The sequence below is a fragment of the Girardinichthys multiradiatus genome, chromosome 9 (assembly GCF_021462225.1).
Source record: "Girardinichthys multiradiatus isolate DD_20200921_A chromosome 9, DD_fGirMul_XY1, whole genome shotgun sequence".
Taxonomy (NCBI): domain Eukaryota; kingdom Metazoa; phylum Chordata; class Actinopteri; order Cyprinodontiformes; family Goodeidae; genus Girardinichthys; species Girardinichthys multiradiatus.
The window spans coordinates 13,033,862-13,052,170 of NC_061802.1; the positions used below are offsets into that span (position 1 = coordinate 13,033,862).

Consider the following 18,309-nt stretch of genomic DNA (forward strand, 5'->3'; position numbering starts at 1 on the left):
TTAGAATGATTTGAAAAGCTGATTCGGTTTTCACAGAATTTTTTATTTTTGTTAAATAAATGATTTATATTTATATGGAAATAATTGTAACTGATTCCAACAAGAAGTATGTATGCATTATTACATTCTCCCAATAACTGTGAATTATTATTTTTAAAAAAGAACAGGTTTTGACTTTGCTAATCGAAATATTGACGTTTGATTAATCGGAACTTGGACGCAGAGAGGTTGACGTGTGCGTCAGTTGCTTTTGAAACTGCTCGTAAATAATTTTCACGGCTGTAAAATATTACTCATACAGTACCTGATATGTATTCTCAAATATTACTTAGATGCAAATGAAGAAAACGGCTGTTGGCTTTCCAGGTAAATGTGAATACTTTCATGTGCAGAGATGGGTAAGGAGACAATTTGTAAAGATGATTTAGAATGTTATGGGGGAACTTGAACGCAGCAGGAGGTTTGTGGTGGCCAATAAATAAAGGCAGTCACTCGACAGCAGCAGTAGCTTTAAAAGCCAGTCCGATTCACTCCATATAACTGTTTAATACTAATGTTTTCCGGTAAATTGGTGTTTTTATCAGAGTTGCCGACGTTAGTAGTATGACGAATAAAATCTGTACAGAAGTTCTGGACAGGGTTCAAATTCCTAAACACGTCAACTCGTCGGTCGTGGCAGCCTCAGTTTTCTCTATCTGGACACAAAGGCGGCGAGAAAGATTTTCAGCGTCCGGTGAGGACTCCTTTCTATAACTGTTTACGTGTTTCTCACAATCAGCGTCTTAACTTCCAGTACAGCAGCTGTCTGCTAAGGTAAAGTCTGGAAAGTGACGGTTAGCTTCGAGCTAGTTAAACTGCCTCTTCAGTGAGCCAAACTTAGTGTTTATTTGAAGCCTTCCTGTTGTGATTTTACAGTGAAGCCCATCTCATCTTATTGTTTATTTTCACATCCATTAACTATAGCCCAAAGTATGTCTAAAAAGCTCGTGTTATCCGCTCAGCTTCTCGGGTTTTCTCCGTGTGGCGTTCATGGTGGTCAAAGACCATCAGGGAGAACAGCAGAAGCAATGGTTGCGCTACAGATACTGATGCTGTTGTGTCACTAACGCTTTACAGGTGTATAAATTAGAATATAATTGGAATAATTTATTGCAGTAGTTCAATCCAGAGTGTTTATTGATTTGATCATTATGGCGTACAGATAATGCAAACCCAGAATTAAGAATGTCAAAAACCAGAATTTGCATAAGATCAATAAATAAATTATTTTTAATTCTGAAATGCTGACCTTAAAAAAACTATATGTCCATGTTCTGTGCAGTATATGAACTCAATATGTGGTCTGCGCTCCTTTGGAGGTGATCCGACTGCTGAGGTGTTAAAGAAGCCCAGGTTGCTTTTATAGCAGCCTTGATCTTGATATCTCCATAGATGATCCATGTGTTTCAGGTCAGGTGAACAATACTTGGTCATTAAACCAGGTATTGTTCCTACCAGCAGTGTGGGCCGGTCCTGGTGGACGATTAAATCAGGTTCTCCATAAAACTTGTCCGCAGAGGGAAAGATGGAGTGCTTTAAAATTTCCTGATGGCTGAGATTAATTAAGACTTGAGATAAACACAGTGGACCAACATCAGCGGTCGGGTGTCTGCTGGACAACTGACAAGTCAGCAGTCTTCAGACTAATTGTGTTGGCTGTATGTTTGTGAATTAGAGTCCTTTTTAAATTGGACGTATGTAATATCTGAGAAGCTGAATTTTGCAATTACATTAGCTGTGAGACATGACCATCAATATTAACAAAATAGATTATTAAAATGCATCACTGTGTGTAGTGAACCTATATGAGTTAAAATTTTTGAATTTAATTACTGAAATATAAATATTTTTCAATGATGCCATTTATTGATATGCACCTATAATGGTTGTAATGTTTTGTTTTAAAGGCATCCTTCCAGATAATCCTGCCACATTGTGATCAAAGCGAGGATTCTACTCCAATGCCATCTTTTCCCTGACACAAAATGGACTCCGACTGCTTCCCGGATGATCAGCCAGCATCTACACGTGCACATGCTCCTCTGTCTGATTTTGACCCCGTTATTGGAGTCTCAGAGGGGGGGTTTAGTGTTCTTCCAGCAGCAGCATCAGCAGCTCTGCCAGTCTCGGAAGTAGAGGACCTTGATTCCTACAGTCTAATTGAGCCTCCCCCTCTGGACTGGAGATCTGACTCCTCCAGTGAAGCAGGTTCCGCACATGATCCAGAAGACCCCAGCCAGCCTCCTTCTGCTGAACTCCTGGATTTGACCAGTCTCGGAGACTCTGGATCACCGCTTTTGATTGGGGGAGATTTGTTCACTCCAGTACAGTCATACCAACAAGTGCTTCTAGGAAACGTATCAGAGCCAGGCCTGGCTATAGAAGTTAAAGTTGAAGATGGGGGTGTTCCTGCTGGAGAGGTAATGTCTCATGAGATGTTAAGAGATGCTGAGAAGGACACCTGCGAAGAAGAAGAGGCTGAGGTTTCAGAAAGGAGAACAGGTGATGAGGATCACAGCCGTATTCAAGCTTTGCTCACGCAGCTTCAGAGGATGGACAAAGAGCCCCACGACAATCACCACTCCAGCCTGTCTGAACAAGAAGCGCGCGGTCACTCCGTGCTGACAAGTAGTACTGAAACCACAGGGCTGCTTTTCTCTGAACGCCACCAGAGAGACCTGCTGGGACTGCTGCAGTGCACAGAGATCAGCTCTAAATCCCATCCATCCCGTCGGCCTCCCTTTGGCGACGTTGATGCTGTGCTCTCAGTTTCCTACAGTCAGGAGGATTCTCACAGATTCTGGAGGCAGAGTGCAAATGGTCAACGTCAGCGGCACAGGGAAGACTCCGTCGCATCTCTGCCTGATGACGAGTTTCCTGAGCCAGTGTGGATGAAGCTTGGAGAGGAGCCGCCTGAGGATGAGACTGGTGCAGACGGCGAACAGGTCAGTGTGAAAATGGCGTAAACACCACAAAGCTGTTATCAAAACTACTCAACAGAAAAAGATACATTTTTCGAATGTTTTTGTCTAATCTGAAAAAATATGTTTTAATCTCAGCCAATGAATGTCAATCTTAATTTAATTCAAGGAAATGATAGTTGACTTCTGATTGTTTTGCCTTCAAAGCTTATTTTTATTTGACCTTCTTACATATGTAAGACGTTTTTAAATTGAGTCTTAATTTCATCTTTTAAAGGGTTCTGATGACCACCCATCATATAAAGATGGTGAGTTAACTCAGATTTGTCCCCCTTCTAATTCAGCATTTAAGACCTCTTTAAGCAGAGTTTTAATTCTTTTTTGATTTGATCGTTTGCTTTTTTAGTGCCTGGTCCTTGTGACCCTGAAGACCTGTTGGACGGAGTTATCTTTGGTGCCAAGTATCTGGGCTCCACTCAGATCAAATCAGACAGGAACCCTTCCACAAATGCTCGCATGACCCAGGCTCAGGAGGCTGTTGACAGGATTAAGGTAAAAAAAAAAAAAAAAAAAAACCATCCATAAATTTATTTCACTTTGATTGTTTTTAGATTCAGAAGCACGCCGCTTCAGTGTGGCCTACAGTAATTATTGGGCTTTCAGTGATAATCAGCCCTGTTCTGACGGATCTGGATAAGACCACCGTGTGTTTACTTGTAGGCTCCAGAGGGAGAGTCTCAGCCAATGACTGAGGTGGATCTGTTCATCTCAACTAAACGAATCAAAGTGCTTACGGCTGACACACAGGTACTGAAAAGTTCATCATGACTGCAAGCATTTATTTTTTTCCTGTCTGTTCCTTCCCGTTTTCCGTCTTTCTAGAAAGGTGCAGTTAAGTAAAATAAAAGATCACAGAAAAGCTAATTTATTTAAGTAATTGAACTGAAAAGGTGTTACTCATATTATATGGATTTATTACACACAGGGTGATACAATTCAAGTGTTTGTTTTTGATAATTATGATGATTATGGCGTTCTCCTAATGAAAAACCAAAAATTCAGTTTCTCAGAAAATTTGAATATTACGTACGACCAATGAAAAAGCATTTAGACACAAAAGTATTATGGTATGGCCACATCACGGCCAGCACAATCTTGTGAAGACTGCTGACGTGACGGTTGTCCAGCAGCCAGTCAGTGCACCCTCCACAAGACTATTTCTAAAAATGCTTGCTGTTCCCACAGTGCTGTATCCAACAATATTAATGGAAAGTTAAGTGGAAGGAAATAGTACAAAAAAGGTGTACAAGCAACAGGTATAAGCGCAACCTAGGAGTGTAAAGCGATGCCTATTGAAGAGGTTGGGGGAGATCCACAAGATGTGGACTGCTGCTGGAATCATATAAACAAATTATTTTCACTATTTTTCACTAATAGTTTGAGTATTTTTTGTGAAGTAGCTTTTGTGGCTCTAAACAAAAAGTTGCTGACCTCTGGTCTAAGAAGAAAGAAGATTGGACTGTTGCTCACTGATCCAAAGTCCTGTTTTTGGATACAAGTAAATTTTGGATTTCATCAAGAAATCAAGATCCTAAAGTCTGGAGGAAGAGGAGAGAGGCATAAAATCCAAGCTGCTTGAGGTCCAGTGAGACGTTTCCACATTCAGTGATGACAGCTGATGGTGCAGGTCCACTGTGTTCTTTTAAGTCTAAAGTCAGAGATGCTGTTTTCCAGGAAGTCTGAGAGCACTTCATGTTTTCATGTTTCCCTCTGCTCCAAGCTTCATGAAGAATGCTGATTTCATTTTCCAGCAGGACTTTGTACCTGCCCAAACTGCCTGGTTTAATGACCCTGGGATCACTGTGCTTTACTGACCAGGAAACTGCTCTGAACCCCTATACAATCTTAAGGATGTTGTTAAGAGGAAGATGGGACACACCATAGAGAAACTGAACTTTATGTTTTATTAGCTGTAATTCATAATCATCGTACCTGTAACCATTTAACCTTTTTTAAGTTTACAGAACAAAACTTGTCGAAATAATTCAGTGATACTGACATCAAGCCCCTTCATGTCTTGCTTCCTCTCAGGAAGCCATGATGGATCACTCTCTGCAGACAATTTCTTACATAGCAGACATTGTTGACATTGTCGTCCTAATGGCGCGAAGGAAACATAAAGGCCAGGATGGAGACGCTGCCTCTTCGTCGCAGCCTCAAACGAAGTGCCTAATGATCTGCCATGTCTTCATCTCTGAGGATGTGAGTCTGTCTGTCTGTTTAAATCTTCCTTACACACTTATGGATGGTTTACATTATTCATTGTTTTGAATTGTGGAATCCAGCACTTGTGACAACAAGCTGCTATAAGATTCTAGCAGTACAGGGTAAACAGGCTGTCCGTATTAGACGAGGTTCTAGTGTCTCCTGCTCTGCACAGTGAAGCCTCAATTTTCTGTGTTGTTTTTTTTTTTTTTTTTTTTTTAGCTTTTGTCTGGCCTGGTTTCAGCCAGCGAGTTCCCCTCAGAATCAAACCGTCTGACACTTGTCCCATTTTCCCATAAATGGCAACAGTTAATTTCCTTTAGGAACCAACTTGCTGTGGGAAGTTTAAGGCCCCAGAAAAACAGCTTCTGACAATTATTTCTCTTTTCTTAGCCCCGAAAAGTCTCTATTGATGATGAATCTTCTCAAAATAAAGAACTCATTTTGTTTTCTTCAGTTCTAGGCTGGGATAAATGTTTTGGCTCTGCTGTATTTTTTTATGTTAAAGTAGAGTGTTGAATAAATGTGATTTTTATTGTTACATTTCCAGTCTAATGTCTACTTGCCTAACAATATAAATATCGGACCCGGAAAAATCCTCCTTTGCCTCCTCCTCCTTCTTGTGTCTCCCCTTACAGGCTCAGGTCATAGCTCAGGCTATTGGACAGGCGTTTGGAGTGGCTTACCAGCAGTTTCTTCAGGTCAATGGCATCAAGGCCAGTGATCTAAGACCGGGCGAGTACAGTAACTACCTGGAAAGCCAGGAACTCTACAACGGAGACTTGGCCCACTTCTCAGACTCTCAGAACCTCCGAGATGTAAGAAGCATGATTGAAGCTTCATGATCTGATATTATAAATAGACCAATTTTAATAAATTAGAATATTATTAAAAAGTTAATTTCTTTAAATAACTCAATTCAGTAAGTTAAATACATTATATAGATTTATTACAGACAGTGATGCTTTTAAGCTTTTATTTCTGTTTGTTATGATTTTTTTTTGTTAACTGTGACTAAAAAAACTGAAGATATCTGCTATGGGAAAAATACTTTTGGTGGTTAATATTGTTAATGGTGATCAAATCTGTGTTTATGGTTCAGATAGCCATCACTAAGGCTGCCGGGGAGATCTTGGGACTGGCCGTGGTGGAGTCAGGTTGGGGCTCCATCCTTCCCACCGTGGTGGTGGCCAATCTCCTCCATGGTGGTCCGGCTGAGCGCTGTGGTGAGCTCAGCATTGGTGACCGCATCATGTCTGTCAACGGCACCAGCTTGGTGGGTCTGCCCATCACCACCTGCCAGAACATCCTCCAGGTAAGAAGACCGCAGGGCCCAAGTTAGTTATGATACAAAAATTTATAATTTAGCTTTATAAAACAACTTTTCATGAGAAACAAAAATAAGTTCCACGTCCTGTGGTTTCTGGCTTTCTTTATACCTGTCCTTGTTTCCATTGTGCTCTAGGGGTCACTGTGATGCCAGCATTCTTCATTTAATAACGGGTTGGGGGGGGGGGGGGGGTGATAAAAAAAAAAAGCCTTATTCTGAGTAGTTTTTATATCATTCTGGAAATTTGATTACAAAATGTCTACCAAGTAGGGCTTTAGTGTCATTATCTTCCATAAAACGGTGCTGAATTTGTTTTGTAATTGGGGGTTGTAATAAAGGGTCATTTCTCAGATTAGCTGTCGTCTCAGTTATTTCAATAATAAAGATTTTTTTAACTTGTTTCAAATAACAGGTGCTTTAATGCTTTGTGTGATATCTAAACTAGACCCAATCTTAGAACAACAGATTTAATTTAAAACCCTAATAAGAGAGTTCAGAGGTGAAAGAAAAAGCAGTATAATGTAAGTTTTCCATTAATGTACAAAGCTTTTTGTTTTTCAGAACGTCTTTTAGGTTATGGAATAAGGTGCAAGTATTTCACGTAAACAATTTGCATTATTCTGTACATCTTTTTCTGTGTGGGAACACAGTAAAGGTACATTCTCAACCTCATCATATTAATGACCAAATCAGTGGACGAACCGTGCAAATAATGCAGAGCTGCAAATAAGTACAACTTTTGATAAGCAGAAGCCTGTAATTTATTAATATGTTTACAGGTTGTTTATTGTTGCTGCTGCTCAGGTCATTTAAGCTGGAAACTGATCACCTGCCTTGGATTAGATTGAACAGATATTTATTATAACAGAACAAACCAGGGGTGTCCAAAGTACGACCCATGGGCCATTTACGGGTCCTTAGAGGGATATTGTCCGTCGAAAACTGTCAGTTTGCTTCCTTTTGTTGCTTCTCTTAAAGACGTGTTGCTCCAGTTAAAGATGCAGATAAAGTGGCTGAAGAAATAATATCTGGTACCAACCGTTCCCTCTCATCTAAGCAGAGAACGTGCAGTTCTCTGCTTAGATGAGATGCAGTTTAATTATCTCCTCGGACTATTTTTAGCAGTTAGCTTATAGGCACATGTTGTTGCAACTAGATGCCTTAAAACAAACAGCTGTACTCTTTGTGACTTCAAGATATTCTTTTACAAAATGTTAGCATTGATTCTTTTTACCTACTCTTTTTATTCATTTTTTAGGATTGTTTTTTTTTTTTTTTTTTTTTGCTTTTGGCAAAAATGATATAGCACCTGAATGAGAATTTAACTTAAATGCTTTTTATTTTATTTTTGAACCAGGACCTTAAGAGCCAAAAGTATGTGAAGCTCAGCATCGTCCACTGCCCTCCAGTCACCATGGCGATTATAAAGAGACCAGATCCCAAGTTTCAGCTTGGCTTCAGTGTTGAGGATGGCATTGTATGTCAGTTTTGATGTTCTCAATCTCTTACTAGCCAACCCTTTTCTTTTGAACAGCTCTAGATGCTCCCTTTTGCCAAGCAGTGGGCAGTTGGGAACTAATAAAGCATTTACTGTTTCCTTTACTGTTTTTATGAAAACCTAAAGTTTTCTCAAATCTTTGCAGATCTGCAGTCTGATGAGAGGGGGTATTGCAGAAAGAGGAGGAATCCGTGTTGGACACCGCATCATTGAAATCAATGGGCAGAGTGTTGTTGCAACCCCGCATGACAAGATCATCCAGACCCTGACAAATGCGGTTGGAGAGGTCAGTATTATAATGCTCACATAAGTGGGCGTAACAGTCTGTACTTATACAGTATTGGGATCTCGGCGCCAGATGATAGTGATGCCTTGAATATTGTAAAAATCCAGTGAATCTTCTCGTTCATTGACAGATTCACCTGAAGACGATGCCTGCCTCTACGTATCGACTGCTAACGGGACAAGAGCAGCCAGTGTTTCTTTAAGCACCTTTCCTGCTTCACAGTGATGGATTCACTGCAGTGTTCAAGTTACATAAGCTTCTGCCAAACTCAGAAAATATGCAATTTGTGTCGCACACCTGTTGTCACAGTGCTGCCACTATACCACCAACTAGACTAGTTATACATTTTTAATATGAGATCATTATTTAAAATTTAAGATTTAGAGGCCTAATTGTTTGGTTTTTTTAATTTATTAGATTTTTCTAGAAAGGGTAGAGGTATTTAAAAAAAAATTCAACCTGAGTCTTCCAGCCTTACATTTTTTTCTGAGTCAATCTCTTATAAACATACTTGAAGAACTGACCTCATTGAATCAGGATAAAAGGTGTGTGTTTCAATGCGACTTCCAATTCATCATATTTTTATGGATATCAATTATCACAAACGTTTGAGAGCGTTCTTGTTCTTCATGCACAGCTTCACTGATGTGGAGGAGATATTCTCCATTTAAGGTCACTGCCTTATTTCATAGAGATATGAATATATTTGTATGTTTTTATGCTGATATGGATGCTCAATAAAATGTTCTGTAATATATCTTCATGTTATGTATTGAGAATCTGTGAATGCATGAACAAATAAAGAATGCAAAAGTGAATTTCTTGATTCTTTTGGTTTTTTATAGATAAACATACACTATATTTCCAAAAACATTAGGTGACTTTGTAGTTTTTATACATAGGATGTAATATGGCAGTGACCCACTGTCTGCAGCTTCAACTCTTCTGGGAAAGCTCTCTACAATGTTTAGAAGTGTGTGTATATGATAATTTTTGATGATTCTTCCAAAAACTCATTTTAGAGGTCTGATGTTGGACTGATGATGGTCTGGCTTACAGTCTTTGCTCTAACTCATCCCAAGGTTGCTTCTTCCAGCTACCACACTTAAAAGTACAGTCATGAAGGTACCATTTTGGCAACTAACAGACCCAAAATGGTCCAATAAATTACCAGACAGAGGCATGATTTGTCAGAGAACAGAATACCTTTATTGTCCAGTGGCAACAGTTTGACCCCAAAAATCCATTGAATTAATCTGAAGGCCCGATGCCATTTGTAGGTCTGTAGTCACTAACCCTACAGAATGTTTTTGGCCTCTTTGCACTTTGTGCCTCTGCATCTGATGACCTCTTTCCTTGTTACTTGACCGAGTTGCTGACATTCCCTATTGCTTTTATTGTGCATAACACCACTAAAGGCAAAATATTTAGTGGCAGGGTAATTTTATGAACTTTGTACTCAAAATCTGATAGATTTGGGCATTCAAAGATAGAGCTGGCAAATATTGCCAAGTAAAGATGTCGACATATATATTATGTTTATGCAAACCCGTAAACTGACATTTATAAGGAATCAATTTCTTGGCAGTAATTAGCTGATCAACCTTTCTATAGTTACGAAAACATAATTCTTGACCAATCGGATTCTTAACCGCTTTCCATTACAGCACGCCCGGAAAAGACCCTGTCCAATCAGCTTCGCCGGTGGGCGGGACTTACAAGCTTTCTCCTGCTGACAGAAACATGGGGAAGTCAATGTCAATCTACCCGGTGTGGCTCATATATTTACAGAAATGTCATTTTGACTACAGATTGACACCTTGGAGTGCAATTCGTGCTTTTTTCCCATTTTAAAGCAGCTTTCAGAATAAGTCTGTAAACGCGAATATAGTATCACTATGAGATGCTAGGAAGAGGAAGCTAGCATTACCCAATCAAGAATTTACTGCTTTGCTTCCGAGTTTATTGTTTACCAAGGTAAGTGTTTTTATTATCTGCATTCCGTTTTACAGTGTAACCTGGTAAATGCTTTAATTACAGTAAATATAACCTTTATAGTATAGGTTCATTTTTAGTGTTTGGGTTTTGTTTGAATAGAATAATCTAGGAAACATAAATATCTTCATGTTGTCATGAGGATGGCTTGTTTCAGCTGACCTTCAATAATAATCCATGATTATTAATGTTGATGGTTAAGTTTAATACCAAGTAATACAAAGGAATGTAATTGCCAGAATAAAGTAGCTGTTTTACATGTTAAAAGTTAAGTAGCTTTAACTATCAAGTAAATCCATCACTAAACCCTACACCTATTGTGACTTTTGAATTTAGAGACATCCATTGGGGTTGATTTGCAAAGGAAATTAGTTTGAGCAAGACTTTCTAGCCTGGCAAAACACTCCACCTGCAATTTGTAAAACAGAGCTTCATAAAGATCTGAGCTGAAAAGAATAGCATGGCGAAAGTGTGTTTGAGTAAGACAGGTAAGCTGTTTGGATCAGTAGGATTTCAGGATTAAGCAGGGGATTGTCAGTGCCGAGAAGATCGCAGGAGACGTGAAAAGCATAATTTATTCTCCCAGCACTCATAGCCAAAAAGTATATGTTCCATGCTTATTATTTCTCATCTCCTTTATGTCAAGGGAAAGAGTATGACACATGTCAGATTTGTTTTCTTGTTTTTTTTTTATTTACTTTTCTTCACCTTTACTTGATAAGTGATGCATTTTTAAAGCAAATGGCAATACACAGAAAAGCAAAACAGAGAGAATGATAAAAACTATAAATATTACAAAATGTATACTACATTAACCATGAGACATCAAGAACCTAGTCACTAGGAGAACCTGTTGAGCTTGTCCCATTTTGTAATCAGATTTGTTGTTTTTCCAGAAGAACGTCATGGTACGGTAACAACTGGAAGCAATGGGTTTTATCCGGCAGCTCTACCTCCTCCTCTGGAAAAATATCACATACCGCAGGCGGAACAAGGTCCTCACATCCCTATCTTTCATATTTTAATATTAGTGTGTTGATTTTGCAAGGAAACTTTTTATTGGGACACATTTTAAAATACAATTTTAAACACCATCACTTGAAGGTGTATACACCAATACATTCAGTTGGTGTAGATTCGGAGGTGGTTTTCAGATCACCAACTTTTGCTGTTATGGAAGCATGCATGCAGATTTACACAAAGGTAAACAAAATTAAAACAGAAAAATATAAATAAGAAGCTGTAAAGTAACATTTACAACATAAGAAAAAAATACCCTACGGTTATTAAAAATAGCTTGCTCAGATTAAAAGAAATGTGCCACTGAGAAAGGTGATTTAAAAACAATTGACAAAATGTGCATGCATATTTGTGCATTAAAAACAACCACAGACTATTTGCAAGAAATGAAAAAAACAGCAGGAAGGTGAAAACGTATTCAGCTTGTTGGGAGCAGTGATGGTTATAAAATCTAACAGCTACTTGGAGGAAGGATGTGCGATAAAGCTCCTTTGGGCACTTAGGATGCAGCTGTCTGTCCCTGAAGGAGCTCTCCAGTTCTGCAACAGCTTCATGCAAGAGGCGGGGGACATTGTCCAACAGGGAGGATGTTTTTCTGGAGTCCTTCTGTCTCCCTCCATCTGCACAGGGTTCAAGCTACATAGTACACAGCTGAGCATCCTTATGAGCTTGTCTAACCACTTCCACTCAGCTGTAGATAAGCTGCTGCTCCAACATACTGCACCATAGAAGATGGCTCAATCCACCACAGACTGGAATAAAGGTCTTACGGAGCGTCCTCTGTATTTCAAAAGATATCAATCTCCTTAGCAGGTAGAGAATGCTCTGAAACTTCCTGTAACAAGCATCAGTGTTATGACTCCAGTACACTTTATTTTTTAGGTGAACATCCAGGTACTTATCTCTATGTCAGTTCCCTGGTTGTTCATCAGTGTCATTGTGGTGAGTCTGCACCTTAGTTTTTCCTGAATTGATCAGGAGATGGTTCTGCTGGTACAAGTCCACAATGTCCTGTGCCCACTGTCTGTACTCTTGAGTTGTCCTCACTGGTGATGAGGCAAACTATGGTAGAGCTATCAGAGAAGTATTGTAAATGGCAACCTGGGGAGCTGATGGAGAAGTCTACGGTGTAGATGGTGAACAGGGACAGTGCCAACACAGTTCCCTGCGGGACCCCTGTAGTGCAGACCAACCTGCCAGAGACACATCCCTGTGTCCTCACATACTGCAGCAGCCAGCGAGGTAGTCCAGTAACTACTGGGACAGGTGGTGGTCCACTCCTGACAGCTCCAGGCTTTCCCTTTAGAAGTCCCAACAGAATGTTATTAAAAGCACTGGGGAAGAACATGATCCTCACAGCGCTTCCAGGCTTCTCCAGGTGGCTCAGAGCTTGATTAAGAGGTAGATGATGGCATTATCCACCCTAATGATAGGCAAACTGTGGAGGGTCCAACGAAGACCTCACCAGACGGTTGAGGACCAATTTCTCCAGGGTCTTCATTAGATGCGAGGTCGGTGCTACGGCCTGCAGCTGCTGAGGCCACACATCTTTGGATTAGTGGCCTTCATTCCTATACAGGAACTTTAAGAAGCTGTTTTGTGGTTATTGATCATTAGCTAATTATCGACATCACCCTGTGTTTGAGAGAGTAGCAGGTGATAAACAGCTCTGCACTGAAACAAAATCTTATGTTTACAGAGCTACTTAAACTCAGTGGCCACTTTTTTGGGTACACCTTGCTATTACTGGCTGGACTTTTAGCCTTCAGAACTGCCGTAATTCTTTGAAGAAGTATGGTTTGAAATGTTTTGTGGATTCTCTGTTCTAAAGAAAGATCAGCTCTTTTCTACCAATCACAGCAGGTCAAATTTATAACTCACTGATTCTGGTCACCGGTTGGTTTCTCAGTGCATTTGTAATTGTTAGTAACAAGCCCTTGTTTCTGGTAAACTAGCAGTATTAAATGTTTGTTGTACTGTTAATCCCTCCCATATTCCCCACAGATCCAGCTGCTCATCGAGCTCCTCTGGCCTCTCTTCCTCTTTGTCATCCTCATCTCTGTTCGTCACTCAGACCCTCCTTACAAACAAGGCCAATGTAAGTGAGTCATTGTTGTACATGTGTTTATACACAGTCTCAAAGGTCTGAAAAAAGGCCTTTTGCCAACAATCTAATCAAGATTAACTCTGAGTGGTGTTGGTGCCACGCACCAATCTTTGTTTTTCTAGCCTACAGTGTTAATGACCTTTTTGGCAGGTTTCCTCAGTAGAATTGGGTTGCACATATGAGGGGTTCACATAAGAAATCATGGCACAATGAACAAGCTGTCTCTTGATAACTTTATCTTAGCAGAAGATAAAACTTCTTAGATATCACTCTTGTAAATATTCAGTCCTAGTACAAACAGTATGTACGTTGTATGTGTAAAGTTATACTCTCTTGCAAAGGCATTGTTAGCCTCTTAAACCTTTCCACATTTTGTCCTGTTACAATCACAAACTTCATTGTATTTTATTGGGATTTTATGGGATAGATCAACATAAGACAGTGCATACTTGTAGCCATCAACCTGTACTGATAGGCTGAGTAAGGAGAGCATTATTTAAAGAAGCAGCTGAGAGGTTCATGGTTACTCTGGAGGGGCTGCAGAGATTCACAGCTCAGATGGGAGAATCTGTTGACAGAACCACAATTTGTTATGCACTCCACAAATCTGGTCTTTAAGGAAGAGTGGCAAGAGCCATTGTTAAAGGAAAGCATTAGGATGTCCTACATGCAGTTTGCTGTAAGCTATAGAGGGGACATTGCAAACACGTGGAAGATGGTCCTCTGGTCAGATGAGACCAAAATTAAACTTTTTTGGTCTGGACACAAAATGCTAAGTGATTCGAAAAACAAACACCGCATGTCTCACATGAAACATGGTGGTGGCCATATCAGGCTCTGTGGATACTTTTCTTCAGCATCCACACAATTTTCACCAAAAAAGGGCAATCCTGGAAGAAAACCTGTTAATAAAAGCGAAGGACTTGAGACTGGGGCAGAGTTTCCCCCTCCAGCAGGATGACGGCCCTCAACATTCAGCCAGAGCTACTAAGGTTTATATCAAAAACATATTCATTTGTTAGAAAGTCCCAGTCAAAGTCCACACCTAAACCCAATTCTGTGGCAAATTCATTTTTCACAGACATTCTTTGTCCAATGTTTTCTACTATTTTGCAAAAACTTAGCCAAAATTTTTACCTCTACATTTGCAAACCAGTTAGACAAACGCCAAAAGCCTTATAGTTGTATAGTACACTTTAATTTCCATTTGGATCCTTTTCCTTCCACTTCACAATTATGCATTAGTGTTTTTTGGTCTATCATGTTAAAACTAGGTAAAATACTTTGAGGTTTTTGGTTGTAGCATGGCAAAATGTGAAAAATTAATCATATTTTTGTTGTTTTTCTCTTTGTTAAATTTTCACAACTTCATAAAAACAAGAAAACACTTTTTGTTTTGTTCACATGACGCCACCTTCAGTTGTGTAACAATTTTTACTCCCTTTGGTCTCAGTGGGGTGTATTTCAGCACAGTATTCAGGATGCTGTATTTCCATTGTTTTGAATCTCAAGCTAATCGGTGCCTCCTAAACGTTCTCTTTGAAATCCTTGTAGGTCACTTCCCAAACAAAGCCTTGCCGTCGGTAGGCACCATGCCCTGGATTCAAAGCATAATCTGCAACATCAACAACCCCTGCTTCCACAGCCCAACGCCGGGGGAAACACCGGGCCAAGTGGGAAACTTTGACAACTCCATGTAGGTAGAAAGGAGGAAATCCCAGTTTTATTTGTGACACAAAGCATTTTTTAATCTTTTAAAATGTTTGGGATTTGAATTTAATGTATCGTTATTGAATTTTGTTTTTGTGATTTGAATGATTTAATCCAGTCAGCTTTAGAGCAGACAGCATGCTGTTCTGTTAAATTGCAGTGATAACAATCAGGAAGAAGTGATTTCCTAATCTTTGATAACAGATTATAAAACACAAAACAGTCTTTGAGATAGAAAACATCACTGCTCATAAAAAGTCATGAAACAGGAGTGCAACTGACAGTATTATTCCTGTTCTTTACCCTCTGAATTAAAATCTACTCTTTGAGATTGGTAAGTAGAGACTGAATGTACCAGAAGTGCTAAAGTATTAAATGTCAGTTGTACTAGACACTGGTTGGCAAAATTGCATAAAAAGATGGACATCTTTTTGAAATTGTTATTAGGCATATATGCCCTGTTAGATGTTTTTCTTTAAATGACACGTACTATCAATCTGTTACTAACAACTTTTATTTTGCAGTTGTGTTCAGGTTTGTAGCTCGTAGGTTTATTCATGCCCTTGAATAGAACTGCCAACTATCAGAAAAAAGTATTTAAAAGCTGCTGAGAGCTACATAAAAACGATGATGTTACGTTTGAAATGCCAAACTCGGGCATCAGTGATGTAGTGATGTCAGTTTGCCATGTTGTCAAGTTTTACTCTCCTCCACATAATCGGTCCATGTTGTACTTGCGAGGGTTTAACTGCACTGTAACTGTTAGTTTTCTCACAGCCATCACCTTCACCTGTTTAAATATATTGAACTCATGCCTATTTCCGGCATAGATAGTCTTTGTAGGAAAGGTTTGTTCTTTGAGAGATTTCCGTATGATGCTCATACAGATGCTACATCGTTATCCATATAGGGTGGTACCGTCCTGACTCGAGAGTACGCTTCAAAATTACTTCTCTTATTTGACAAACAATGGGAAAGCAGATTGTTATTTAGTTACATTTCATGCTTACAAGATTTTTATGTCTTATGACTCTGAAATGTAATGATTTATGCATTTTGCAGGTTATTTGTTTAAGTTGGAAGAAAGTGATAAAATCCAGATCAGGATATTACTTACTTAAAAGAACATTTTGATGATATCTTCCACCGTTTCTTTTAAATATTCCAATATTTCAGTATTGAAATATTGATATATTTTGTGAAGCTCGTCCTATTTGTTTATTTAACATACCATAAGCAAGCGGCATATCTGAGTCAGAAAACAAAATTTATTAATTTCTTTAACTGCCTCTGGTTACATCTGAGATAACAAAGTCACCATTTGAAAAATAAAGATGTTGGCTGTGGCTGACCGAGTTAAGTTTTCTTTCATTGTGATTCTCCTCTCCAGACTGTCTCGTCTTTTTGTGGATACTCAGGCAGTTTTGTCCTACAGTGGCAACCGAAGCTTCTTCACCTTTCAGGAGCTGATGGGAAGTGTCCGACTCCTGGGGGAAAGATTTGGATCATTTCCAAGTACTTCTTTGAGTTTTTTCTTGCACTAAGAAGCAAAAACAAGGCAAACAAACTTAGTCACCCTTTCCAACCCCCCTATGGCATTATATGCTTGAATCTCTTAGATTTTAGTATGAGTAATAGATGCACGCCATTTGGCCAGAAGGCGGCATGTCCACTAGATGAGAATTAGGTGCCCCCAAGTGTTGCACACAGTGTCAGCTGTAAAACATGGCGATGACACTGTAGTTGGGTTTTTTAAATATAGCTTCATAATCTGCACTAATCTAGAAGGTTATTTCACAGTTTCTAGCGGCTCTAGAATGCATTTGATTATTTCTAGTTGCAAATGTAGTTGTTGGCTGAACTGGTTAAACCTGAGCTTAAGTATTCTATATGAAACAGCGGTCAGTATTGATTCAATTCAACTTGCCATGTAAAATTTAGCCATTTTAAATATTTTATGAAAACATTTAGTATTATACAAGAAGCCTCCTGTGTGATCTAAATATTCTTTAAACTACAGTTTTAGATTTATGAAACCTAATCATATTTTTTAAAACTTAAAGAGCTGTATTGCATTAGGACCATCTTAGATTGAGAGAAGCATAAAAACTGGGGCCAGGAGGAGGGTCTCACCCAGGGATCTGCACTAGAGGGTGACACGGGAGGGAATTTTCTCTCCTGTCCTATCCCGCTCCCACAGAAAAATGTCTTGTCCCATCCCAATCCCAGGCCAGCATAAAAAAAAATCCTGTCCCGTCCCACTCCTGGTAAATTGACTCCCACTCCCATCCCGCTCCCATTCAGAACGACTCCCACTCCTGAGCCACTCCCATTTTTGTTTTCTTCATTTAGTCTTTTGGCAATTTCTTTCTTTGAAGGACCAGTTAGGTCCCTGTTTTTAGCTGTAGTAAAGGCCAGTTAAAGTAAAAAGAATAATAATAAAGAAATAATAAAATATCAAACAAGGAAACAGACCATGTCTATCTTAGCTGAATAAACAAAATTTACATAGTTGTATTTTACTCATTTATTAAGTGATCGTTTCCTTTGAACAATGACATCACTTTTATGTTTCAAGTTGCTGAAACGAAAGAAAAATGACCCTAGCAAGAGAACTGTACTTGTTGAACAAAAGGCCAAAAAGGCATTACCTTCACAATTTAGAAACTGTACCTCAATGGTTCACAGCCCTGGTCCTCAGGGACCCCTTCCCTGCAGGTTTTAGATGTCTGCTCCAGAACACCTGATTCAAATTCTGACATGATCTCCTATACAGGCATCAAGAATGGAGGGTCAAACTGGACAAAATTAATACAATAAAATCATCATTAAATAAATAAATGTTGTGAATGTCCTATAAGTGAAGTAAATGTAACATGAAAGAAATGTAACATTAAATGTGCCATTAAATTAAAGGTATCATTTATTTATTTAATACATAATTAAAAAACAATAAATGTACCATTATATCATGAAATAGACTATTATGCAATTAAATGTGCAAAGGCTCTTAAATCTTTAGTGCACATGCAGTAGTTTTGTTGGTCAGATGAGACGTGATGGTAGTTTTCGTTTGACGAATGAAAAGATGCAGGACTAGAATCTGCCAAAACAAGTGTCTCTTAATCACAGGTGAAC

General features: G+C 39.1%; 2 protein-coding genes across 6 annotated transcripts in view; both read left to right on the forward strand.

Annotated features, from left to right (window-relative positions):
- Positions 1-220: 220 nt before the first annotated feature.
- Positions 221-9,157, forward strand: si:ch73-40i7.5 (amyloid-beta A4 precursor protein-binding family A member 3). 4 transcript variants are annotated; one of them, XM_047375463.1, is made up of 11 exons: positions 221-366; positions 1,947-2,984; positions 3,238-3,268; positions 3,367-3,512; positions 3,681-3,767; positions 5,052-5,222; positions 5,864-6,043; positions 6,328-6,540; positions 7,913-8,032; positions 8,199-8,339; positions 8,470-9,157. In XM_047375463.1, exons 2-11 carry the CDS (start codon positions 2,025-2,027, stop codon positions 8,539-8,541), a joined length of 2,121 nt encoding a protein of 706 aa, XP_047231419.1. In that variant the 5' UTR covers positions 221-366; positions 1,947-2,024; the 3' UTR covers positions 8,542-9,157. The 4 variants fall into 4 exon arrangements, with proteins under 4 accessions (XP_047231419.1, XP_047231420.1, XP_047231418.1 ...); XM_047375462.1 differs by lacking the exon at positions 221-366 and adding an exon at positions 452-813; XM_047375460.1 differs by lacking the exon at positions 221-366 and adding an exon at positions 452-733.
- Positions 9,158-10,071: 914 nt separating this feature from the next.
- abca7 (ATP-binding cassette, sub-family A (ABC1), member 7) overlaps positions 10,072-18,309 on the forward strand; it is a 57,329-nt gene continuing 49,091 nt past the window's right edge. For both annotated transcript variants that reach the window (XM_047375724.1, XM_047375725.1), the window contains exons 1-5: positions 10,072-10,316; positions 11,231-11,329; positions 13,359-13,452; positions 15,016-15,157; positions 16,562-16,686. In XM_047375724.1, coding sequence (XP_047231680.1) covers positions 11,264-11,329; positions 13,359-13,452; positions 15,016-15,157; positions 16,562-16,686 — 427 coding nt within the window. In that variant the 5' untranslated portion in view covers positions 10,072-10,316; positions 11,231-11,263. The remainder of the gene's footprint in view (positions 10,317-11,230; positions 11,330-13,358; positions 13,453-15,015; positions 15,158-16,561; positions 16,687-18,309) is intronic.